General features: G+C 37.1%; 1 protein-coding gene across 1 annotated transcript in view; it reads right to left on the bottom strand.

The window, feature by feature from the left end:
- Positions 1-27,638, bottom strand: part of LOC117987390 (uncharacterized) — a 156,524-nt gene that overhangs the window by 101,088 nt on the left and 27,798 nt on the right. Inside the window, exon 2 of the mRNA XM_034974393.2 lies at positions 19,181-19,864. Within this exon, the coding sequence (XP_034830284.2) occupies positions 19,181-19,803 (623 nt within the window). The 5' untranslated portion in view covers positions 19,804-19,864. The remainder of the gene's footprint in view (positions 1-19,180; positions 19,865-27,638) is intronic.

Raw genomic sequence — 27,638 nt, 5'->3', positions numbered from 1 at the left:
ATGTTATTTTTTTTTATAGTAGTCATCATCATGATCATGATCAACCCATCGCAGGCTCACTACAGAGCACGGGTCTCCTCTCAGAGTGAGAAGGGTTTGGCCATAGTCTACCACGCTGGCCAAGTGCAGATTGGTAGACTTCACACACCTTTGGTGCATGCAGGTTTCCTCACGATGTTTTCCTTCACCGTTAAAGCGAGTGATATTTAATTACCTACTTAAAACGCACATAACTCCGAAAAGTAAGAGGTGCGTGCCCGGGATCGAACCCCCGACCTCCGATTAGAAGGCGGACGTCCTAACAACTAGGCTATCACAGCTTATAGTAGTATGTATCATCAATCATTTTTTTTTTTTTTTTTTTTAATTTTTTTTTTTTTTTTCGATGTATTCCCCATGCATACCCGGAGCTCCGGGCCTGTGCACGCCACTGCCTGCGTTTAAACTTGTTGTCAGACAGACAAAATACATAGACCCCGATTATGATGAAATGTGATATGATGATGAAAAAGAAGATGTAGATAGTTTAACTAACAGTTCTATATCACCTTATATATTATATATCATGCGCTGTTCAATACTGAGTTATCTTCATGACTGAACTGGTCCAATGTGGTACTGAATATACCCTTACATTTGTAAACAATGGCCACTAAAGCACAATTGGTATGAAGACATAAATTATATTGTCTGAGCTGCTCCTTCACTTCCTCGTTCACTTTGATTTAAACCGCTGTAGGCTACACCCAGTGCCATGGCGTACACCGTCCATATGCTCGGGTGCTTCAGGATTAAAATTTATTTAAATGCGTGGAAAATAAATCGATATACAATTTCTACATGGAATGATATTTATTACTGTGTATTTCTTTAAAAATTCTAAATATGCCGAAGAAAGAAAAGTCCTGACTCACGGACTGACTCATCAAAGTCCAGGTCAGACCCTAGGCCCTAAAAAGCTGAAATGATGCACAGAGGTTTTCTTTATAATGTAGACAAGAAATAAGACCGGGCTTTTTGAGATTCCTACGAGAGCGATACCGTGGGCTGTCGCTAGAACTAAATAATGGCATTTAGGACTATCCTAAGAATTTGTAAAAAAAGCATAGTTAATGCTTACATTCTTGCTTTAGTTTAGTTTATTAAGTTTATTTCGGTTGTGCGTACTATTCATACTGCTTTACTGAAAGCGTTGTCAGCTTCGCCCTGTGTCGTGCGACCGACATCAGTCTAGCATTCAACAACCCAAGCAACATTTGTTATGTTGTTTTTTTGTATATGTGTTTACATTGCAAGAATGATTTCTTGTGGCTTTTTTATCGAAAAAGCATTGCAAAAACCGCGTGAGAGATGAATCGTATTAATTGCGCTCGTGCTTGTCTTGAACAACCGCGTTGTTAGAACGAAAGGGTGCGTTTTTTCGATGAACTCCCTCGTCTTTGTGAGGTCGGTTAGAGAAATGGTTTATTTACGCTGTGTTCTATAGTATTTAAAGCCGTGCTCGGTCGATCCGATACTGAATAATGTCTTTTGAACTCGTCTCGCTTTATGAAGCTGTGTACCGTTTACGATTTATTTGCGACGACTCAATAGCGGGGCGAGAGCGGGGTTTATACAAATAGACGTGCAGCTTACTTTTCAATGCTCCGTTATGTGTTAAATTCTCTTTGACTTTATTTGCAATTTCAAAATAAATAGCTCTACAACTCGGTTGGTTTAAATATTAAAATATTACTTACAAAGCAATATTTTTTCTTCTATTTCTGTAAATCATGGTCGGTAAATATAAACCTCTTAACAACATATTGTATTAACAATGCTCAAAGTTACTCAGCTCAGATGGAGAGAGCCAAGCTTGAAGTTTCTCTACCTAATCAAACCAGCAATGAGGAGGTCCTTAGGAGAACCAGAGTAATCGACGTATTTCAGCGAATTGCAAAGCTGAAGTGGCAATGGCCGGCAGGGCATATAGGCTCTTTGAGTTATATGCTCTAAATAATAAAAACTAAAATCATCATTTAATTTGAAAAAATATATCAATAAACAATTTTTTTCAATTAAGTATTTACATTTTGTTTCACTAAGCAGCAGACAGCTGTTTATGTTAGTAAAACTATTAAGAGCCAGTGTAATATGTGTCCAAACAATCGCCGATTAGAATAGTTGCAAGCGCAAAAACGAATTCATGCATTTCGCAATGGGTACAAATTGCACACGTCAAATTGTAATCGGTGCACGGTGCAGTGGTACCTATTACTATTGGGCGCATTTGACTCCGACGTTACATAGAATTTTAGCATTTACGGCGTTATGGATAAGAAATATAGTCAAATAGATGCGAAGTTCAATACAAAGTGCGCTCGGTCGAGTAGTCGCAACGAGGTCAGAAATCTAAATATCAAGCAGCCGGATTCTTTCCAGTATCGTATATTGAACATTGTCAACTTTTTACAAGGATGCATTTCATCACACACTAGGATCTTAAATATTCATGAATATTTTAAAGTAAGGTCGAAAACGGTGACGATGTTATTTTTAATTTTTAATATCACATAGCTACTCAATATTTTTCAGAATTAAATAAGTTGTTTTATTGGATTTTTTAATGTTAGCGTTTTTTGCTCTCAAGCAGTAGAAAAAAAGACTGCAAGCAGGAAGCAGTATATAAGTGCAAACTGAATTTTGAATTTCACTATTTACTGTACTTAAACACAATCATTTTGAAATATGATTTTAGTTTTCAGTTTTCACTACCTTTCTATTGTACGCCGTGTTTATTATATTATCAGAGTTTTTGCGATGCACGAGCTTACATTATTCACTCGCCAACAACTTGTATGGCTTGGATGAATTACAAAATGACCCTCGTGATGAGCAGGTACGTACAGAAAATCGGATTGTCTCTTGCAATACTTTTAATCATGTAAATTTTAAAACAAACTTATCTTGTTTCGGCCTCACATACGAGGTTAACATTAGTAATCCAGTCGGAATTCATGTCAACCTCATAAGGTTTTAGAAGAACCTTACTTAGATAACAAAGGAAAGTGTAAAGTGTTGTGTAACACCTATTTTGTAGGCCGAATAATACCAAAAGTAATGTACCTACTAGTGTGTTACGTGGAAACGCATCATATCTATTCACTCGGCAAAATTGCACAATCTTTGTATTGCATAGTTCGGTATATGATTAGAGTACCTAATACCTATTTCTAAATGTAGACCGAGAAATCGGTTGAATTGAAAAATATATATCGTGCTTATTAGAAAGGCCGAGTTTGACCATGTATTCTCATAGAAACAGTTACATGCAATTACCAACTAAGTAAGTAGGTACATTAATATTATATCACAACGACGTAATTTCACAAGGTACCTAATTCATTGATGTCGGAACTACCATACAGCACTATTGGTAATAGGCTAGTTGACACTTTTTTTAAGTAGGTCTTAAAAGGTTAATATTTGTCCTATTAGATCAAAAAAAATAACACTATATTTTTTTGCGCCCTAAAAACCGTAAATCTTTAATTTAAAAATATATTTTTCTTAGACAGGTGAAAACACTGTCGGCCATGTTTGGCCGATAGATTATCTGTGCTCTGACGTCATGCATTTGTAAACAACAGCATAACCTCCCAAAGTTTAATAAACATGACTTGTATACTAGTTTACATGAAAAATATAGTAATTATCGTTACTGTAAAATCCGAGAATGTAAAAACGCATCGATAAAGACCACAGGAAAGTTGTGGATTAGAGTGCCCAGTGAAATAAATATACGTAACACGCGAAGACTTGCTTAAAGGGATCCTATATGACTAACAACTGCAACCCAAATTTATTTTTGCAAAGATCACTTTGTTGTAAGTCTTACTTAATAACTTATTCAATTTATAAAGAGAAAACGATAATTTTTTACGTTTACTATGAGTTTTTAGAAATATATAAAAACTAGCTTATGCTCGTGACTTCGCCCGCGTGGACTTCATAAATTTCAAACCCCCATTTAACCCACTCAGGGGTGGAATTTCAAAAAATCCTTTCCTAGTGGATACCTTCTCTTTACCTACAAAGAACACACCCACCAAATTTCATGTATCTAGGACCAGCTGTTTAGATGTTTAGGCTGTGCGTTGATATATAAGTTAGTCGGGACTTTAAATTTTATATATATGGATACTACGTTAGTCCACGCGTGTCATAGGGATGACATTTCTTTGTTTACATATTTAATGACGTCACATCATGGCTGACAGCGTTTTCTGCGTTTCAAATAAAAATAAAAACTGTATTTTTTAAAATTGGATTTATATATCCATCCTGCGTTTTAAATAATTGTTATTGATATATTTCGTTGTCTTAAGCAAAATACTAAAATAAATAATCATTTATTGGACGAAATTAGATATGAGTCAAGTAGCCTATTGGTAGGTACTAGGTACCTACCTACTGTTCCTGTTTTATAATTGGCATGTAGTTTATATAAATGCAAACTTTTTTTTTAAATAAAAATGGCGGGCGAACGAGCTGGCGGGTCACCTGATGTTAAGTGATTACCGCCGCCCATGAACATTTGCAGTACCAGAGGAACCACCAATGCGTTGCCGGCCTTTCAGGAACTTGTTGGTCCGTCCCTTGAATAACCCCATGTTGTAATCTAATAGGAACACCGCCAAAGGGAAATGATTCCACAGTTTGTATGTGCGTGGAAAAACTAGATGCAATCACAGCAAATAAAATGTAGGTACCTAATCAAGTAATTTTCATTTTTTATTAATTTAATTTCTGTAGCAAGCAAATACGAGTTCCTATGTAAGTAAAATGTTATAAAATTAACGCTGTTGCTTTACGTAAACCCATAATCATGTTATTTTTTGACTGTATATTTTCCTTAATTAGTGGGTAATGCCAACCAATTACCAAATGAAAATTATTTTTGATAAAACTACGTAATCCCTTCAATTTCCACATAATGTCCATATTGCATGCCAATGACATCGACACAAAGATGTTTACAAGCTGCTATGAAACAAACATTTACTCGTGCGTGTCTCACATTATTACCACTCATTACAACAGGGAATACCTATTTTATAAACAACACTTACCTACTTTAATAAAATGTTGCGGACATAATGTTCAAAGACATAATGATCTATGGATAATGAGTAATGACGTAGATACCAGTAAGTAGGAGTGAAAGGACTCAAAACAGAATTATTGCCGAGCTAATAGGTAAAACTGCAGAATCAAGGAAATGCTTCTTATACATTAAGTAATCTTAAGTACCTATGCTCATTTATTTATTAAACAGTAACAAAAATAGAAATAGTTTTTAGCATTATACTTTATAATAACGTAGAATTATGTAAATTCGCCTTCTTCACATAAACTTTAATAGTTTTTAGAGGATGGCTATTAGTTTAATATTTTTTGTCAATGTCAATGTATGTTTGTGAACAATAAAATAATAAATAGTTACTACGCCATACGCCATCGTACCTATAAACTCGTGTTATCGTTATTCGACTAACGTTTTCATGAGCTACGCATTTACGAAGTCAGAACATTTATTACTCATTCCCATTCCCCAAAATTAACGTGTACGTGTGAGCAAAGCATAATAAATTTGATCTACGTTTTGGGATATATAATGTTCCTTGTCCAATGAATTTCATACTATGCTTGAATAATTTACAAAATGGTGTCTTTATGCATATTAAACGACTCAAATGCATCTCAGGAATTTCAATAATTCAAAATTACTCTAAGTCATGGTTGACAGCATTGCAATTGGTGGGAAATCGGAAAAACATTTAAAGGAAGACGAAGTTCCAAAATCGGTACCACCTTTGAAATTTTGGCATTGATGGTAAATCAAAACTAATTTTGGAATAAGTCAATCTTAGATGAATAATAATTAAAAGATGAGGTTGATGTCTAAAAAATGTTACAATAAAACTTAGAGCTAGCCTTATATGATTCCTGTACAAATCATGCCCGCTTGGAATGATGCTAAGGAATACTGGCTGTATTTTCGTGCTGGGCACCCAGGCAGATCCTTTGCGAAAAAATAAGCCAGCCCTTCTGTTACCAGATGAGGCTATTAGCAGCATTGAAATAAAAAACTTTTGCACTAAGACTCCATGGCACCAGAATCTCCACGGCAAACGGAACAAAAATGTAACTCTTCGTCTCGATAAAAGAGGCATACTTGCGCCGCTTACCAGTTTTAGCCATTTAATTTAATCTCTATCAACCAATGCAATATTACAGCATTTACGTAGACCTACTCAATTTTTTGCTTATGTTGTCAAGTTGTCAACAAAACAAAGTCGAGCGACACTTTTTCTATCAGCTTCTAGCTGTATGTGCCTACCTTGTGACTACACTAGCGGCACGCTATGATGGCCGGTTTGACACATTACAATAGTGATGTGGAATGTCAATTTATTCTCGAACAAAAAACAATTAAGTTTTGTTTTTGTACCTGATTAAATAGGTTTAATAAAACAAAAATGTATATGTTTATTTAATTTATTTGAACGAACTGAATATTTGAACGAAAATGAATATACATACTTTATATGCACACAAGAAACATATGAATACAAAAGATACCGAAAAAGGTGCCACAAAAGGCCATAATTAATCAGATTCGTCCATACTACTATTTTCACTGTCGTCACTGCTATCATCACATACATTAATAATTATATGTTCGTTTTCTATAATATTATCTATTTTCACATCTCTTTCATAATCTTCCCTTATTAATTTAACAGTTCTATTCACAACCTTTTCCCAGTCTCCTTTAGTCACATGTTCACAAGCTTCTTCTAATAATTTTAGCATTTTTTTTGTGGTAAATGGGGGTTCTGTATTGTGTCTTGCAGCATATCCCTTAATTTGAGCCCACACCAACTCAATCGCATTATACTCACAATGGTAAGGCGGTAACCGTATAACTCTGTGCCCATGTTCTAATGCTATTTCGTCAATGACGTATCGGATCTTGGTTGGTTTGTTTTCTTTTAAAAGACGTACTAATTCCGCTTTTAACATATTCATGTTTGCATCTACGCCATTTTTACGAAGCCATGCGACGATATCAGCTTTCTTTTGGGATTGGGCAGGTGGCTTGTCAATTTGCATCGAGTGGTATGGGGCGTTGTCCATAATTATAATAGATGGTTCAGGGAGGCTACACAACATTGAGGTAAACCATTCAGTAAACTTTTCTCCATTCATGTCTTCATGATAGTCTCCAGTGGTTTTTGACGCAAAAGCCATGAGAGAACCTTCGACAAACCCGTTGATGGTTCCGGCGTGACAAATTATAAGTCGCGATCCTTTTCCTACAGGAACTTTGGAAGTAGATGCTGCTGTGTCATCGTTCCAAGAACGGCCTACAGTATGGTTAGCATTAAGCCATGTTTCATCCAAGAACACAACATTTTGCCAATTTTTGATTTCTTTCACTTGCCGTAAAAAAGTATACCTTGCCATCGCTATATCAAATCTTTCCATCAATATTTTGCGTTTGTTACATTTTTTGTATCGAAATCCAATGGTCTTCAAAATCTTCGTTAAAGAACTTTCCCCACCGAAGAATAATCCAGCTTCCTTCAGTGAATGCACCAACTTTTTTCTTGTTGGATACTCCTTCTGTAAATAGTAGCCGTAAACATGTCTTCGGATAGCATCGGCATCAAAGCTATCGATGCCTACGACTGGTTTTGCTCGTTTTCTCTTTTTTGGTGTGTGAAGTTTATTTTCTTCTGTGCCAGTCTCGCCATATTTTTTTTTAGTTATCCGTCTAACAGTTCGTTGTCCAATATTAAGCGCATCAGCTACGCGTTCAACCACTGACGTTATAGGTAAAATTGGCCCTCCATTTTGAGCTTCACGATCGAAATAGTTACGAAGGCGTATTAGGAACTCACGTGTCTGACTATTTAGAACAGTTCTCTGCGTACGTTCGGTCATATCGACGAAATCCACAACAAAGGGCTTGAACAGAGTCCAAATTAACGAGCAAGGGTCAACAGTAATGCAGTATCAATATTTGAAATCCAAAGCCAGGTCAAAACTATATCACAATCGCATTGCACTGACAGTTTATACTTTTCGAAGCAACGTCAATTCGAAACTGCTTTGTTTTGCATTGAGCATTGACGCGAGTTTGCCGGAGGTAGTAGTTGTGCTAGCCAGCGATCCTATGTGACGATCGTATTAGATTCCATTTTTAAAAATTTATTGATATTTTTTTGCGATTTCAGAGGTTTGTCCACATAGTGAAAATTGTTCATATTCACAAGTACATTCACCCCTTAAATGGTGCAAACTGATTTTTCTACACTTGTATACATTTAAGAAATCAATTTAATAAATAAATTTTGAGTCCTAAACCTAAAACTACATTCGATAAAATTTATGAATCTCTGCACATCACTATCGTCAATAAAGTAATACAATTATTTCCTTCAAAGTCGTTATCAATTAATACGGAACTTCATGAGCGGACAAACGTCAAACCGGCCATCATAGCGTGCCGCTAGTTTACCTACGTGTCTTGTCACAACCATTGCATACTTTATCTAAGAAATAAATTGAACTCGTAGCGTAAACGCACTTTACCTTGGCCATTGATATTTCATCATTATTCGTCATTGAAGACTTTCGCCGCCCAGGGCTTTACAATTTTATGCCTTTAAAGATATTTAATGCAATTCATTGGAACTGTGTATGAACACAATAATATAGAACTAAGTAGGTACTTGCTCCTTTTATTAAGATTTGTTTAAGTAATATAAACAAATTCTTAGTCTAACAATAACAAATTGACTCAATGAAGTAATATATTTTGTCGAGAGACGTTTGCACTTTAAAAATACCATAGAATTGTATTTCCAATCTCGAAGAGAATAAAGGACATACAGAACAATCAGTAACGAAATATTTCTAAAAAATCTGTCAATAATGGTTGAGAAGAATGTGCAAAACCTGAAACGTATAGACGAGGAAGAACTAATAAGTCCAATTTTATTAGTAAAATATGAAATTCGGACAGAAAATATCTCACTCTGCTCTTGCATCTATTAACGAATAACAAAAAAGCTGTGTTCAAAATTCACCACAAAAAAACGGTCTCAAATTGTTACGCAGGACGTGTTCGTGTGGCAAACATTCAGACAACATTCGCAAATTGGATTGCCAATGCCTCGAGGATCGACGAGTCATAATTGGCTTGGAATTACGAGCATTCTTGCGCTCCAGTTTAAATAACACCATGGGAAACAAACTTAATTATGACATTAATACATTTGAATTATTCAAACAAATGATGTTACTATGTTATCAAATGAAAACAGTAACATAATATACCCGCATTCATTACCATTATTGCATCATCATCATCATCATTTTGCCCCTTCAAAATTAGTTTTCATATTATGACTGCATCAACACTTACCACCAGTTAAGACCGCAGTCAAGGGCTAACTTTTAACTCTATACAATTATATATAAAAAATCCTGTTGCAGAGCACTGAGTTTCTAAAATATTTTAAACATTATAATAATTTATTTCTTCAGATGGCAACCGATTAACAGCATTTTATCTCGGCGAAAAATTATTATTTATTACCCTAGATATAGCTTCTATTATGAGCATTATCTATGGCTATCGATTAAGGCTATTTTAGAATATAGGCGAAAACTTTGTCAAATGAAATAATATAAGTCGGTGCGGTGGTCTATCCTATTTTAAAGCGCCACGTATGTTGATTTATAGCATCCGTTCATCTCATAATATTAGTAGAGACGTTAATAACGAAAGACTTCAAAACCAAGTTTATTTTGATATCAATTAATCAAATTTTACACAAAAAAATTATTATTAAAATTAATGGCATTCACATCAATCCACTTCGGATACTCATTCAAGTTTAGTTTCCGATATAGAAGATTTTCTGGTGGCTTTGGCGCTACTCCCGGCCATTAGGACGTTGGCAAGCAGCCAGGCGGCCGAGGTGCGAGTATATTTGTAGGTTTAACATTCAAGGAAGTGTGGAGTCTTGGAATAGAAGCACATGGAATGACGAACAGGTTCAAATAAATAAACTGGAGATTTTTGCACCAAAAAGACTGAATCGAATTTAATGGGCTATTCGGATGGTAACAAATTTAAGTAACAAGAACGTTACAGAGTAATGAGATGACTTTGCAATGATAATGTACATAACATCCGGTTTGCATAATCATGTAGGTAACTACATTGAAAACTTTCTTGTCAAAGATATTTTCGAACAGCTTCACAGAAGTTAAATAAAGTACTCTATAATTATTAGTATTGTACTTAGATATAAAACACCATATCCAAATTCCTGGAATTTGGCTCTCTATGACATTCTCCACACCGTTGGAGATGTTACTAGAGTTTTCAAACTTAAAAATGATAAGAATAAAATGAACTTTTAAAATGGTTTAAAGTCTAATGTTTACCAAAAAGTTTACCGGTTAGAAAACATTCGCCTAAACTCCTTTTTGAAATATGTTGAGGTGTGAAGCATCCAATAAGTTGTACAGATGTAACATCAACCTTAAAATTGCTTTAGGTTGAACGTCGTTTGCACATCATAAAACTACGGGTCTACTTTCGCTTACAAGACCTACGACTACATACATTTAATATGAAAGTCTTATACTTTAGACTTTCTCAGTCTAGTACAATTTTGGTTTACTGGAAGTTTTTGTCAATAATCGGTCGCTCGCGCTCGGTCGGGCAAGTCGGACTCGCATATTATGAAGCGTTCCGTAGATAGGTACAATCGTACAAAAAATTACACTATTTTTTTTTTCAATTTTCATGGCGGACAGATTTAATTATTGTATTTTTTATTATAGCGGCTATAGAAATACACATTCTGAGAAAATTTCAACTCTCTACCTAAGTATTACGTTTCACGAAATACCTACAGCCCGCTGATAGACCGAAGCCGGATCACAGACGGTCGGATGTATAGACAGCACCGCTGGAGACGGGTACGGAACCCTAAAAATGGTAAAGCAATTTTATGGTCGACTATACAGTTTCTTCACACTAGACGGGGAGATGTACCCACACGTAAAGTTTCGCAAAACAGTGATATTGACCGACAAAGCGGTTCGAGGGCACTGTTCACTCGTCTTGCGCCACGTACGAGTTCGCTTTGTTGCAATGTTCGTTTATTTTATTATGTTCTAGTAGACTATTGAGATTGTATCAATCGCTTCAAGTAGGAACCTATGTACACTTGAAGATTTCCGTCGACGAAATCGAATCTAATGCTTCAGATACTTTTGCGTAGCTTCATATGTGATGTGAACACTGAACATTGATCATTTTGATTGTTTCATGATAATTGTTACAACAGGTACCTAAGTAATGCTAAAAAAATAAACAATTCCAATATGTAAACTCCTATTAGTTAGGTATACTGTATGAACAATATTTTCACATTTAAATTATAATTTTTAATTGGGAATTCTACATCAGAAGTTATCAGTCACAAATAGTTATATATTCAGAATAATAGTTTATTAATATTTTGTCTATGTTTTTTCTACCTATCTACTCATACTGTGTAGAATAAACTGTCAATGGGGCCGATTCTCTTATACACAATCTCTAAACTAAACTAAACTAACAGGTCTAAATCTAGTGCTATCCTTTTCCACATGTAACATTATGAAAGGGATAGCAATAGATTTGACGTGTCATTTTAGTTTAGTTAAGATATTGTGTACAACGGAATTAGCCACAATGTTGGTTTAAACTTTAAATTATACATTATTTTATTAGTAACAGAATCATCGATAGATATGTGCCTAGTCACTAGTGCCTTAAGTTAACCCCAAATTGAGAGAAAGATGATTTTAATTTTGCAGATCTTTAATTTTATTGTGAGTACAATATTAATCTAACCTATGCGTGATGGGTGCGTGTATAGTAAAAGTTGACATACAACGTATTACGTGCGGCGTATGGCACACATGCGAGTATTCCGTGTCACAAGAGCAACCCACACGGACGTCATTAGTGGGACACGAAACAAGCACAGTGCGTACTTGTTTAACAATCGAATCCTATAATATTAGAGAATAAGGCTGCCCTTCCACCAGGGATGCATAGCGAGAGATGTTTTTTAATGTATTAGACTAGCGCTAGGCTGCAATCAGACCTGCTGGCATGCGATGATGCAGCCTAAGATGAAGCGCGCTTGCCTAGAAGATACCTATTCACTCTTGACTTGAAGGTAACCATATTCAAATTGGAGGGGAAAACTGATGCTAGAAGGGCGTTCCATATCCTGGCGTACAAGCCTATCATTTTAACTTTAATCCTATACTCTGGCGGAAAAGGTTATTTGTGGTAGGTAATAGTAACAGTAGATAGTAATAGCTATGTCAGGAACTAATTCAGAAAAACTCGTAAAAGCCAGTGGTGGTCTTTGAAAAACCTGTCTTGATAAATACATAATGCATCCCAATGCTTGTCAGCATTTTCTTCTAAATCCTTCAAGCACCGCTTGCGAAAAAGCTTCTCTCCTAAAAAGAGCTTGGTATCCTAAGAAGCTTCTGAGAAATTACCTATTATATGAGGGAGCAATCCTATTGGGTTTAATACAAATGGAACCTATTCTCTTAGATATATTATATAGCTAGTGGAATCGTAGATTTCCTTAACCCTACAATCTACATGATTCATCTATAAATACACGCTTTCAGCATAACTTAAAATGACTAAACGAAATTGCCAGACACATACTTATTTTAATTATTTGGTTATTTATTAGATATACTACTTAATAAAGAAAATTTCACAATGTAGTTCAAAATATTTTATAATATATCCGTCAGAAGACTTATCTTGGAAGGTGTTTTATCATAAACGTGATGAAAAATTTAATAAGAATTCGCAAAAAAAAACATTCATCGCCTAGGCCTAGTAGGAAGGCCTTTGCATAATAATTATTGACATCTGTGGCCCGGTATAAAGGTCACGCCGCTTTCACCGGCTACAACAACCACAAGAAAATTAATAAAGAGAAATTCAGACTTAGCATTTTTGTTGAAAATTATAATTTTTTTAACAACGAAAAGGATCGCTGCACTAAAAATTTTTAGTTTTAAATCCATGGGTAAAGCAGCAGAAGTAAGCAGGTTAACAACTGGAATATAGTGTCGAAAATTAACTGGCTTAAAATCCGATGTGTGTTGGAGTTTCTATAGTAAAAAGGTCGTGCTACTTTCCACATCTGTCGCAGGCCGCGGCTCGCGATACTCAGTACAGTCGAGAGTAAAAACTTGTACAGGCGTTCGGTGTCGCACTGTTCTCACGCACCGATTGAGATCACGTTTTGAGATGTCAATTCAATATTGCTTGTAGCCGAGCCAAAATATAAATTGAAAAATTTTCTTTAATAAATTTTAATTTCGACTAATTTCTCTACTAGGTAGGTATATAAATGTCATCATTATCACGTCATCATCAACTAATAGACGTCCACTGCTGGACATAGGTCTCTTGTAGGGACTTCCACACGCCGCGCCGCGGTCTTGCCCCGCCTGCATCCAGCGGCTCCCTGCGACTCGTCCGATGTCGTCCGTCCACCTAGTGGGGGATTTTCCAACGCTGCGTCTTCCGGTGCGAGGTCGCCATTCCAGCACCTTGGGACCCCAACGTCTATCGGTTGTACGAACTATGTGCCCTGCCCATTGCCACTTCAGCTTCGCAACCCGTTGAGCTATGTCGGTTACTCTAGTTCTCCTACGGATCTCCTCATTTCTGATGGGTATATATATGTCGCTGCGACTATATAGAGAAATACTGTTTTACAGCAGTCTTGCTCCATACGATAAACATAATATAACAGACACTTAACCGTTAAACACGGCGTTACAGAGCAAAATGACAAAGAAAACCATTTTAACGAATGTACGTAACGATACCTAACAAACGGGCCACGGGATAACAAAATTTGAAACAACCGAGCCTGAGATACGCAGTCCCATCTGTACAAATATTTTGTAGCATTTTTACGGCCTTTCTAATGCTACGACAGCTCGCCTCGAAAACAAGATGTTCCGAGTTTAGTTTCGCTTGGAATTTTACTAAAAGGCACGTTAATTTCTAATCCCTGCCATAATCTCGGTAATTGTCTGCTACGGTACCTGCTCGTAATATTCGCAATTTATACTTAACCTACTAAGTAAGTATATTCAGATATTTTTAAAATCAGGATTAATGTAACTTTGTGCAGTCTCTTAAACTGTGAATTAAATACAACATAGTTATTGACGACTTGAAAAACTGGTTTTAGTGCAATGCAATAATCGGATTCGGAAGTTAGCTTTTATGCTCAGATAGATACTTGCAATTTAAAAACGAGATCAAAATGTATTTATTAAATGTTAAAAGTGCCGCTTTCCACCATGTGGTCTAAAACCAGTCCCGACCACAATCGCTTGCTGCATTACCACTACAAAACCGGTTTAATCATAAACACTATTAAAGTATAGGCACATTCTCTTTTTATTTGTCGATCTAACTATCAACACTGTTCGTAGTGAGGCTCGTCACTTGAACTGTATAGATCTAACTCATAATCCCATAACTTGTCAAATATGTACATATTTTTATACGAGAAATTTGAATTTCTGCACTTGATATCGGAGGAATTTACCTAGCTACGCTTTTCAAATGGTTTCAATGGTTTTCAACATAAGCAATTAGAAATTCAAGTCTATACTTTAGTGAAAGACATAAAATCACATAAAAATTGTAAAAGTTTCTCAATCTACGAACTACTTTATTATTTCACACTGCAGAATCTGCTAGTTAATATATTGTTTTAATTAAGAAATATGGCTGCTATATTATTTTATGTCTTACAATTTTTACGACACTATTACTTGAGATGTCTCGACATAAGACAATTAGAGCAAATCCGAATTTGGAAGCCACTTTATATGTGTAATAAGTAGGTACCTACCTACTCGTATTCGTTACACAATAGATAAATCTTGCGTTACTATAAAATGTTAATGTTTATACGTTTTATATGGATGTGGAGAATGACCTTGTTTCTTAAATTATATTATTATTTATTACAATAGTAAAGCGAGGTCGACTTACAACTATTACGACTGGTAATAGCGTATAACTGGCTTAGTACAAAATTCATCTAAGAACAAAAACTAGTCCGTGGTTGAGGAAAAAAATTGTGTCGAGTTATATTTTATGAAATGAAATTGCACAGAATGGGTACTGTTTTGAAGTGAATTGCTTAACCGTTGCAAACTATTAGGTAAACTTGTGAACGTTAACCTACAACTTAAGTTTTATGGTTTATCCTTTGAGACAATTATTTTGGAATACAAGAGAGTCCATATTAATTACATACATAGTCTAACTATATATTTTATTAAAATCCGTTCAATAAATGCAGACGAAGAATGATTTATTTAGGAAGGTAGTCTTGAGGCGAAAACTGATAGCTTTTATGGCATCATCCATAAAAAGATTGCCTCACTCTACAGCGCCTTCACATTCACAGCAGCAACAACAGCATTCTGCGTGCACTTAGAGATATAAAAGTAAACTGTCCGATATGTAGTGAAACGGGTGGCTGGCTATCGGGTCTTTAGAGTTGCCATCGTTCCTAACTACCTCGGCTGTTTTATTTACTAAAGTAGATATATTTTATTATTAATAATACGAACATAATTTTATAAGGAAAACTTGTTACTAATACTCCAACTTTGGTGATAATTTTCGATTGTAACTTAATAAGAACGTTATTGAAAAAATAATTTATTTATTATTATTTTTACTCCAAAACAACCGACATAGTTACCTAATTGCGTCACAGTATTTTAAATCGTAATAGGTACGTATACGTTTTAAAGGGATTACAGCGTATCATCATTTGCATTTGCAATTTCACAAATTACGTTGGACCAACATTGGACACATTTTGCATGGAAAATTATTTGGCAGCTTTCATAGCCAAGGTCGACGTGGATTTTGCTCCCGTTTTCACTGTGACTTTCTGTTTGCAAGTGGAATTCATAAGTGAACAGGTTCGTCGGTAAAACATTTTGTCCACGAATAATATGACGCTGTACTGTAACGGTTTATACATAATTTATGTGGCGTTATGAAATTACAAGTTGTAAATTAGATATTGTCATCGTGCGTATATTGTAACAAGTCGTAATGAATGTAACCCGAACAAGATAAAGTTGAAAACTAAAACCCGACTACGATCGTCTTAATAAACACTTGATACATTTTTTTCATTTATAAACTCAAAATTTTCTCTTTCATTTCACACCCCACTCGTTAGGTAGGTACCTAGGTATGATAGCATAAAATTTTTTTAGACCCCCACTTTTTTGGATGCAACATGCTATTTTATTCATTTAAAATGTAGCCTATGTCACCCGGACTATAATAAGTTAACAAATCGTTTAACACCTCATTCATCAAAATCAGCTCAGTAGTTTAGCAGCTACAGTGGAACACAACTAAATACAAACCTATATAGGTAGATAGGTATATACTAGGGTTCATGATTTCTCGAGCTTATCAATTTCTCGGGTCTCGAGAATTCTCGAGGCTAATTTCTCGGGTCTTCTCGGGTTGTCGAGAAATTTACATTTACGTACGGATTTGCATATTCTTCGGTTCCAATAATGCAATTAATCAACAAATTCAGTGGTTTCCTCTCAAATAAAAGTACCAAAATAATTATAAGACTTTTATTGACAGTCTTCAACATAATTAGCTTCTTTTTCTTAAAGAAAACTAAAAAAATAAGCTATTCTGACATTTGTGACTTATACATATATACAATTACAGCACAAGCACAGCATTAAAAAGAAAAAAAATCAACTTAAAACTTCTAGCTTCTTTCTTTTAAACAAAACAAACAATAAACAAAAATTTCAACATGAAAACGTTAACCTTATCCTAACTTATAATTAAATTACAATCACAGCACCATTTTTGGCATGTTAATTAGAAAAAAAAATCAAATGAAATTTTTGCATTTAAAACAAACGGCAAACGCAAATCGTTTTATTTTATAATTTCATAGACTCAAATATGATTTCTCGAGTTCTCGAGTTTTCTCGAGCTTGATTTCCCGGGAACAAAGCCCAACGATTTCCCGGGAATTCTCGGCTCGAGAATTCCCGGGAATGAACCCTAGTATATACATACATAGACTGCTAAAATCATAACCCTTCCTTTTGGCTTTGCCGTATAGTAGGGTAAAAAGAAAACATGTGATAAGTTAAACGTTAAAAACAAAAGACATCAACGAGGCACGCTACGGAATGGTGTGCAAGTTTGCCCCTTGTACCGAAAAAATACTGTCCTAATGTGGGTTACAGTAAGCGGCAAAAAATATCCTACATCGACCTTTAAAAAGAGATAGCGGTTTCGTAGAGCGTTGTCTCTGTCGTTGAGACTGACAAAACGTCACATAGATGAGTGGCAGAGACAACGGTCTACGAAGCCAAAACCTTTTTCTGAAAGTCGATGTACCTACAATATTTCTTGCCGGCTAGTGTAGCTGGTTTTTTTTTGGCTGGCTGATGCTCGCGACTTTGTCCGTGTGGATTAATATTATTAAAAATCCCGCGGGAACTCTTTGATTTTGTGGTATAAAAAGTAGCTTGTGTCACTCTCCAGGTCTTTAACTATACCCATGCCAAAAATCACGTCAATCCGTTGCTCTGTTGCGGCATGATAGAAAGACAAACCAATTGATAAACCAACACACTAAGGGCGATTGTGGACTCAACCGTGAAATCACGGGTTTCGTAAAAATACGAATCGAATGAGTAGGAGGTACGTACCTATTTGTATGACGGCTACTTCGAAGAATCACGGATACGAACCAAATACGGATGAGGTACAAACGCCCTAAAAAACTAACGCACTTTCGTATTTATGATAATGGACAGTGATTTTAGATTTCAAAGATAATAGAATTACGGAAAGTTTTAAGTTTTTAACTCGTTCGTATTTAATTTAATTGTTATTTAGTAATTGCATGAATTTTCAACACTTCTTATCTTTGCGATAAGTACATAAGTAGGTACCTACTACCTGTTGAGTACAGTAAGAGTTTTTGTAGTAATTATCATCAAAATCTTGGTCCTTCGAGTCGGATCTTATAAGTAGCGTTATTATTAGGGAGTAGAGTGTAGACCGCTGTGCATTACCTACTATCGTATTCATATTGGTAAGTCGCTCCGGCACTTTTGATGCACTACCTTTTTATGTAAAGACCGTACCAGTACCAACACATGCATCGTTTGCCTTTCTCCGAATCCACATGTGTTAACATGACCGACAAAACAAACCAAACAAGCGTTTCTATTTAATGCCAATCGCTCCATAAATGGCGAAACGTTTATGTCCTATTGTTATTCTCTATCTTAAAACGCTTTTGTTTTTGTGTAGGCGCTCAAGTGAAACAAAAGTGAACGATATTTTAGTATTGAGTGAGACGGATTTTTATCGACCGACTTTATTATCGAACGATTTTTGTCTGTTCAATACAAATCTTAAAGATACGGACAGACGTGCTCATTACTAGCACGAAAGCATGCTTTTATTGAGCAAGTGCTCATTAGTAGCACGTGTGTCATGTAATGAGCATGCTTATTTCGAGCATGCTCAAAAATCAACCGACGTTTGATTTTCGAGCATGCTACCTAAGGCGCGGGTAGAAGGGGGCGTGCTCCGAGCGCGTCTGAACAGGGTTTGCTTATTAGCATGTACTCAGTACAACATACAACATATAACTCTACAGTTTATTTAAGCATGCTTATTGCTGGCAAATGTGAACAGTTGCATGAGCATGCTAACATTAAGCTAGCATAAAAGCACGCTTTTTTTTAGCACGTCTGTCCGTACCTTTACTCTATTGTTCAAAATTCAAATACGCACCTACTGTACACACACAAGACAGTAAACTAAATAATACAATGATAAGATACCTAAACATATTTAATGTAGAATGTAGATTTTTTAAATTTATTTATAGACTAGCGCTTGGCTGCAATCAGCTGGTGGCTAGTGATGATGAATCAAAAACAGGAATTTTGGTCTCACCTGAGAGGAATAGGTTGGAAAGGGAATCGATGCGCTGGTGGATGCGGCGAGACGATAGGCGCCGGCGGCGGCACGGCCACGGGCATTGGCACGGGCACGGGCACAGGCACGGGCGGCGGCAGCGTGCTGTAGGGCGGCGGCGGCGGCACGCTCTCCAGCAGGCCGGGCGGCCGCGGCGCTCGCACCCGCCGCGCTCGCCGCCGCCGCGCCGGTTCCTCCGTCTGGCACTCCGCACTCGCTACACTCCTCTCTCTCTCCGTCTGCACCACACTGTTCACGATGGGACCGGGCGCATCTTGCACCTGCACTATGTTCACATTGCACACGTTCGAGCGACTCGGCTCACCCGGGACTCGCACCGAGACCGAGTCCGACTTGCGCAGCGGAGCGGGCGCCGGCACGGGCAACCGCATCTCGTGGCGGGGAGTGATCGCGCGGTATGACGCGCACGCATGACGACCGCCGCTCGGCGACTGGAGCGCGCGCGCCTCGTCCCCCGCGGACACGAGGTACACGGCGAGGGCTCCATCGGTGCACGAGCGCGCGAGGGGCGGCGAGCGGCAGTCGTAGGGCTGCCACAGCAGGCAGGAAAGCGCCTCGGCCGCGGAGCGTGGCGCGCTCATCTCGCCACCGCGCTCCGCTGCCGCGCTGCCGCTGCCACCCGCCACCCGCCACCGCTTCTACCTGCACGACAAATGCTTCTCTTCAAATACTTGCAAACAACAAATGGATTAGAGGATCTGAACTATGAAGAAACTTCTCGAGTAAACTGAAAAAAATAATTTTGTTTAAAGCTGAGCACACAATGTAAATATTATGTTAATGAAAACCTAGCAACACTTAGCAAGTAGAGATGATGATAAAAAATCACGACAGTTAATAGAGGGAACTTCTAATAAAACGTCGAGGCTTTGACGTCACTGGCAGGAGGCAGGTGTCACACTATGTTAGTAGTACTTTTGACGCAGGTAGGTAGGTATGTGTCACATCGTCGATTCAGGATCAAACCGAGAGTTCCCTCACTCTAGTTCACTCTGGTAAAGACGAGAGTCGTGACTCGTGACACTGGTCGTGACGTGACACACAAAATGACGATGTAATTTGGCAAAATGAAAATTAAAGCAATTTTGTTACCAACGCCGTTGTTGAAACAATATCAATATCCGCGCTATACAGCACCGGGCTAGGCCCCTGCGCTAGCCCGGTGCGGGATAGCGCGGTTGACGTGCCGCCGTGCGGGGCGTACCCCCGCCTCATACCCCGATTGCCATCTCAACCTGTCGCGCACTATACATCTTCACTGAGATCTTCACCTAATTACAGTAAAACACTTTTCTAAGTACTTTTTCGGTGGAAAATAATGATTTATATCATCCAAACAGACACAAAACTCGCATTTATTGAATTCTAAAGTAATTAGGGATGTTCTGAACACTAAAGTGCGGAAGTAAGTATATTATTTGTATGCAGGTACTTTGAAGACCAGATTACTTCCGTAACATAATCACCAGTACACTACAACAACTTTGAATACATCAACGTCCGGTGTTTTACAAAGTTTCTCTGCAAGTGCCGACTGCTATATTATGACAATAATCAGTATTGTAAATATCGTTTTTACAACAGTGCTCGTGTGCCTTTTATAACGGTTCTAATTTCTATAAACCTTCCCTCCGCAATTTCCACTACTACATAATAGGTGTAGATGTAACTTACAAGTCAATTGTGTCGATTACATAGAATTACTTAATAATTAAATACCTGCGTAGAAAGATTTTTTATTAAATTTTTACAAGTGCTTTCGAATCGTCAAGAGAATCTATATTCTACCACTGCACCGCACTAGTTGAGAATGTTCTTCCTACCAAGATATGAATTTTTTTGAAATTCAATTTTATTTATTAGTATAAGTAGATAGATGCCAATTTTACTTTTTCTTCATATCTTTCAGATTCCCCACGCAGATATTAAAGCTTTGAACTTGTGTAATCCGGACAAAGAAAGACACCCACCAACATAATAACAGCTCGTTAAACAAATCGTTCCTTCTTAAATCTTACGTGTTACTTTGTGGTTTGATTCGGTCGAGTACTTTCTTTCATTACACAACTCGTGATATCCGCTCGACTTAATTCTCATACTGTTCCGGACTACGACTAATCTTTTGTTCATCACTTGTTTTGAAGATTACTTTCTTGCTTGCCGTTTTATTTGCATTTCGAAGAAGACATTTATGACCCCTCTTACTTTTGTATAGTGGCTGAGTTATGTAATTAATTACCTACGTAATATTATATCTATCGTAATTTAGGTATCTAATGATTTCTATTTTTTTATAACCCTTTTTAAAACTCTTTTAGAAACTTATGGTTGGATGAAGTCGCGATCTAATAAGGAAGTTTCAGGGCGAACGTTCCATAAAATTTTCATAGATGGCGCTGTTTACTGCACCCACTGAAAATGAAAAATAATTTCCGAGCGAAGGTATACGCTATAATAATTTGTACGTAAAACCTCCTGCACAACAACAACGTCAATAAAACATACGGACAGCCAGGCAGCTCTTTCAGCTCTGTCTACTGAGGTTGTTAACTCAAGACTGGTTGAAAACTGCAGAGACACCCTGGCCCAATACCGGCAGGTTCTACGCTAGGTACCAGAGCATGCTGGAATAGTTGGCAACGAAAATGCTGACATTCTGGCTAAATCATATAGATATAAGTATTATTTTTCGTTTTTAGTGGGTGCAGTACACAGCGACATCTATGAAAATTTTATGGAACGTTCGCTCTGAAATTTCCTCATTGTGTAAATATCAATGAAAATTTCACTCACTGACTAATTCATTACCTACAGGAATCCATTACAAAAATCTGTCCTTTGGCGGTAAAACAGGTGTTGGGAGACTACTACTGAAAACCGGTCAAGCGCGAGTCGGACTTGCATACGAAGGGTTCCGTACAAGATATGCCTACCTAACTCTTTTATGTAGAACACTGAAAGTTGATGACGGACTGCCCCATCTATGTGTGATTTACAATTTTTTTTAGTGAAACACATTTTAATGAACGAATTTTTCTATTTTCAAAATAATAATCCTATTTTATAGATTAAGTCAATTTTTTTTTTCAAGAAAAACATTTTATTATTTTTTGTGATGTAACCACAAGTGTGGGTGTGCTATAGACCTACCTATCTGTCAAATTTCAGGAATCTAGGTCAACGGGAAGTACGCTATACTTAGGTTTTCTTGATAGACTTGACAGACTCGACAGACAGACGGATAGACGGACACACAAATATACAGACAGACAGACAACGAAGTGTATAAGGGTTCCTTTATTCCTTTTGAGGTACGGAACCCTAAAAACAGTAATATATGGGTAAAACAGGAGTTGGGAGGATGCTACTGAAAAAACGCAATAATAATAATAGTGAATGTAGGTAAGTATAAGTAGATATAGAAGTTATTATGCAAACGTTATAAAGAACAGAGATTTATCCTACGGAACTTAATATAAAGCGGGAAGGCGCTTATATTATAAGATTGTGCTTGAGCTTTAGTTGGCGCAAAAACTTTTTGAAATTTTAATATTGGCCTCACTTTACTAAACATTTTTAAAATTGTTGTAGGTATTCTCGTTAAATAACGTAATGATTTAAAAAATCTTTTGTAAATTGATATAAGTACTTATAACTCTAAGCGTGTTCTATCGCCTGTATAATGGGGAGTGCTCTGAAGAGCTTTTTGACCTCATTCCACCCTCTTTTTTCTACAACCGTACCGCGCGCCACCGTAAGGAATTTCACCCTCACCACCTGGGTGTCTGGTGCACTTCGACAGTCCGCTGCGCCAGATCCTTCTTTTCACGCACGTGCAAACTGTGGAACCAACTCCCATCGGCGGTGTTACCACTAGATTATAACATGGGGTTATTCAAGGGGCGGACCAACAAATTCCTAAAAGGCCGGCAACGCATCGGCGGTTCCTCTGGTGCTGCAAATGTTCATGGGCGGCGGTAATCACTTAACATCAGGTGACCCGCCTGCTCGTTTGCTCGCTATATCTATTAAAAAACTCGTAACATCGTCTTTCATAACTTGTTGTTTACCTGGCCTTTTATAAGCAAGAGTACTTTAAGTTGTCTAAGCAAGAGTGATTATAATTTACTAGATGATGTCCGTGACTTCGTTCGCGAGAATTTAGGTTTTTAAAAATCCCGTGGGGACGCTTTGATTTTCCGGGATAATAAATAGCCTATGTCCTTCCCCGGGATGCAAGCTATCTCTGTATCTCTGTGCCATGCAATTTACATCAAAATCGGTTGAACGGATGGGCCGTGAAAAGCTAGCAGACAGACACATACACACTTTCGCATTTATAATATTATTATGGGATGGATATGAAATTTTATCAGTTGCAATAGGAATGTGTTGACACAGGTTATCTGCCAATAGAATCGCGGTCTTATGGATATAGGCAGTTAGACACGCCTAATGTAAAGAATTTCATGAGAAAAAATCGATGAATAAACCCATGTAAATTAGAGTAATAATTTCCGCATGTCACCCGCGCTCGCCCGCTCCGGGTTAGCGCGGGGGCTGTGCGGGTGTGCGGGGCGGTCCCTCCCCGATTGCTGTCTCGACCTGCCGCCTACTATTTTGTTGTAATGGTAGTATGCGATCAGCTTAATTATAACTTTTGAGATCTACTTATCTAAATATATAAAAGGAAAAGGTGACTGACTGACTGACTGACTGACTGATCTATCAACGCACAGTTCAAACTACTGGAGATGAAATAGGGGTTTGAAATTTGTTTAGAACGCGGACGAAGTCGCGAGCATAAGCTAGTTACTTATTTCTGATATAGAACTTTTGCATTTTAATAAGAGTACAAAATTAATAAAAGTCACCTACTTTGCATAAGAATTGAAAAATGTCTTCTATCACTGTCAGTTTTACTAAGCGATGAGCCAAGCCTGTACTCTGTAGAGATGATTTTCGCAATATATTTGAAGATGATTAGTAGCGCGTAGGACATACCTACCTAAAGCTGTTGGTGAAACGCGAGACACAAAATACACTTTCTCCAAGGCCGCGGCGCCGGCGTCGCCCACTAGTGAAGATATACCATAATTTTTCATAGGCATGGACAATGGGCATGTCTTATTATAGAATTGAGTGAAGGTTCTCCGTTAATTTTATAAAAATGTTATTTTTAGAATTATTAAATAGAAAAAAAAAATATTAAAAAAACCGACTTCATTAAGTAAGTTAACAAACACTAGCAAATCACCCCGCAGGGCAGATTTTTCGAATACCTACCTACTCTATGAATGTGTCCATTGACTCATTTGAGAACAATGGTTCCTTAAATTGAATAAGTTTCTCATATTTTTTACTGCCAGTTTCTTTTTGTCTAAACATTTAAGGACTATGAATTGTCAAACAGAACATTATGGTCACCCCACACTAGTGGTCGTGTTACAAACAACACGGATACTGTTATATCACGCATATTGCGGTAGGCTCCGCGGATATGTATAACTTTCATTCAAATCGATTTGTTTATCTGAATCGATGTCGTCTTGCTACTTTCACGTAAACAAAGGTCGCGACCTGTCTCCTAAATAATTTTTATGTAAATTTTTTAATTGCATTAAAATAAAGATTTTAATCTGCATATTTGTTGACTTTTATGTCGTGATGGCATTGGAAGAAACTGTTTTCTTATAGTTGTAAACAGGTTTCAGGTTCAGCACGTTCTCACTTGTTCTCTGATGATGTAATCTCTATAATGGAATCGGCCACCTGAAAGTGGTAGATGGGGTAACATCTGAGTATACTTATGTCATAAATGCGAAAGTGTGTTTGTTTGTTTGTTTGTCCTTCCTTCACGCCCTAATAAAGCAACCAACCGAATTGATTTTTGACATAGAGATAGTTGGAAGGATGGAGAGTAACATAGGCTACTTTTTATTACGGAAAATCAAAGAGTTCCTATGGGATTTTTAAAAACCTAAATCCACGCGGACGATGTCGTGGGTACCAGCTAGTACATAATATGTAGGTACAGTCAATAGGTACCTACGTACCTACCAACCTACTACCTACGTTGATAAGTTTTCTATCTCTTATTACAAAATATAGTACGTACTATAACTAAAATTGGCTGACCCATTGTTTAATCGTTGAAATACCACCAATCGAAGCGAAGCCACACGACTACTCGTGTGGCGAAGCTCTAGGCACGAACGCATGTATGCAAATAACGTAGTCATCCGAAGTTGTGATAATGAATGAAGTAGAGATTATTATTCAAGTAGCTAAGAGTACTTGCCAAAGTGACATTTTGTTCCTCGAGGGCGTTATTTTGAATTCCGAGCGCAGCGAAATCCGTGTGAAAATCCGTACAGTAGTTTCTGAGATTAGCCCGATCAAACACGAACTCATCGGGGTGGTCGACTTTAGTTCATGTTGTGAAGAAAAAGGATATATGTACCTACTTAATTAGTCAAATTGTTTGGCTAGAGGCTATAGTATTGCATTTGAAAAAAAACTTCAATAAGGAAATCAGCATACTAAATTGTTTACTCCATAGTTCATAACAGAGGCAATCGAACGTCACGCTTTCACCGAAGGTCGTCCGCTGTGACCGAGAGTTGAATATCCACAGCTGCCTTTAAAATTTCTCTTCAGATATATTTAACCTATAGGCAGGTGTAAATAAAATACGTTTATTTAAATTTAATTGAAAACCCATACTATCTATTATAAATGCCAAAGTGTGTCTGTCTGTCTGTCTGCTAGCTTTTCACGACCCAACAGTTTAACCGATTTTGATGAAATTTGGCATAGAGTTAGCTTACATCCTGGGGAAGGACATAGGCCATTTTATCCTGGAAAATTGAACAGTTCCCACGGGATTTAAAAAACCTAAATCTACACGTACGAAGTCGCGGGCATCATCTAGTATTGCAATAAAACTTAAAGCTATTCTAACTAATTACTATAATACAAATCATGACCGCGTGGAATGGTGCCAAGAATACTGACTGTATTTCCGCGCTGGACAGCCAGGCTGATCCTTTGCGCTGAAAATGAGCCAGCCCTTCTGTAAGTTCTGCCACCAGATGAGGCTATTAAACGCGGTGAAATGTCTCGTAATTTTTTTAGCACTAAGACTCCATGGCTACCTACGTTTAATTCGCGTACAATACAACTCCGTAAATAATATACAAAACGTGATTATTCATATTGCGTGCAGTACTAACTTCCAGTTTCTAATATTTTCATGCGACTAATTTTTACTAGGCATTATTATAAGTACAATTGTTTGTTAGCGCTCGCACTTGTGTTTTGTTAAATATTATAGTCAGACTACTTCATTTTATTTAGCTTCTCAATTATTTCACACGGATCACAAGAATCGTCATCGTCAAGCGTCATCAGATTTCACAGATCTGACCAAACCATATAAGTAGGCACTACTAGAAAATCTAGAAATACGTCAGAGACCGCCAGCCCGTTCGCAGACCACCAACAACTCCGTCTAACAGTTTAATAATTGCATACTGAATAACTGGGATGATAATAAACGAATATACCAAAATCATTAAGCAAACCGAGTTTCAGTACATTATCCGTAACATAATGAGTAATTAATCTTAATTTTTAAACGCGTAGTCATTAACAATTTTGCCTACAGAAAATTACACCGTATTCGGAAATATTAAAATTTGTAGCACATTTCAGCTTTAAATATGAGATTGATTATATAGTAAAAGCTACCCATTATTATTTTAAAAACAAGACAAGTGCAAGTCGTTTTATACGCTTGCGCTTGACTGCAATCACATCAAATACTTAGTAGTGGATGACTGATGATGCAGCCTAAGGTGCAGGGCGCCTGTCTAGAAGGTGTACCCTACCTATTATTTTTCATTTGGACGTACCAATATGAAGTAGGTGTAACTAGCGGAAAACTCGGAAACTGGAAGGGTATCCCATATTTTAGCAATGCGTACTTACCTATTAGAAACGATGAACTATAATGAAATTCTTGTGTAATTAATATGGATATACAAGTATGGACCTAACATAGTGATTATGTACAATGCCGCTCCCATAGAATGCCAAAATTTAATCCGTCTTAAAATTACGCGTGAAGATGGAATTTGTAGCTTAGATAGTTGGTAATCAATTCCGCAAATTGAGCTTGGTCAGGCGGATGCGACAACATGAACCTCGTTTAGACGGCAAGGATATTAATACATGCATTGTATACTTTGATACGTATTAATTTAGCCGAAATGGAAATATCCGATAATCGATTCTGTAATTAAACCTGGTCAGGTGGACGCCTCGACGCTACGTTGTTATCAAAATAAGTAGGTAGGTACCTAACACACATTGTGAGTTAACGTTACCTAATTCATAGATCGTTTTATCTAAA

This window comes from Maniola hyperantus, chromosome 13 (assembly GCF_902806685.2).
Source record: "Maniola hyperantus chromosome 13, iAphHyp1.2, whole genome shotgun sequence".
Classification (NCBI taxonomy): Eukaryota; Metazoa; Arthropoda; class Insecta; order Lepidoptera; family Nymphalidae; genus Maniola; species Maniola hyperantus.
Note: the sequence above shows the minus strand (reverse complement) of the source record. Positions and strands in the feature narration are given on the sequence as shown.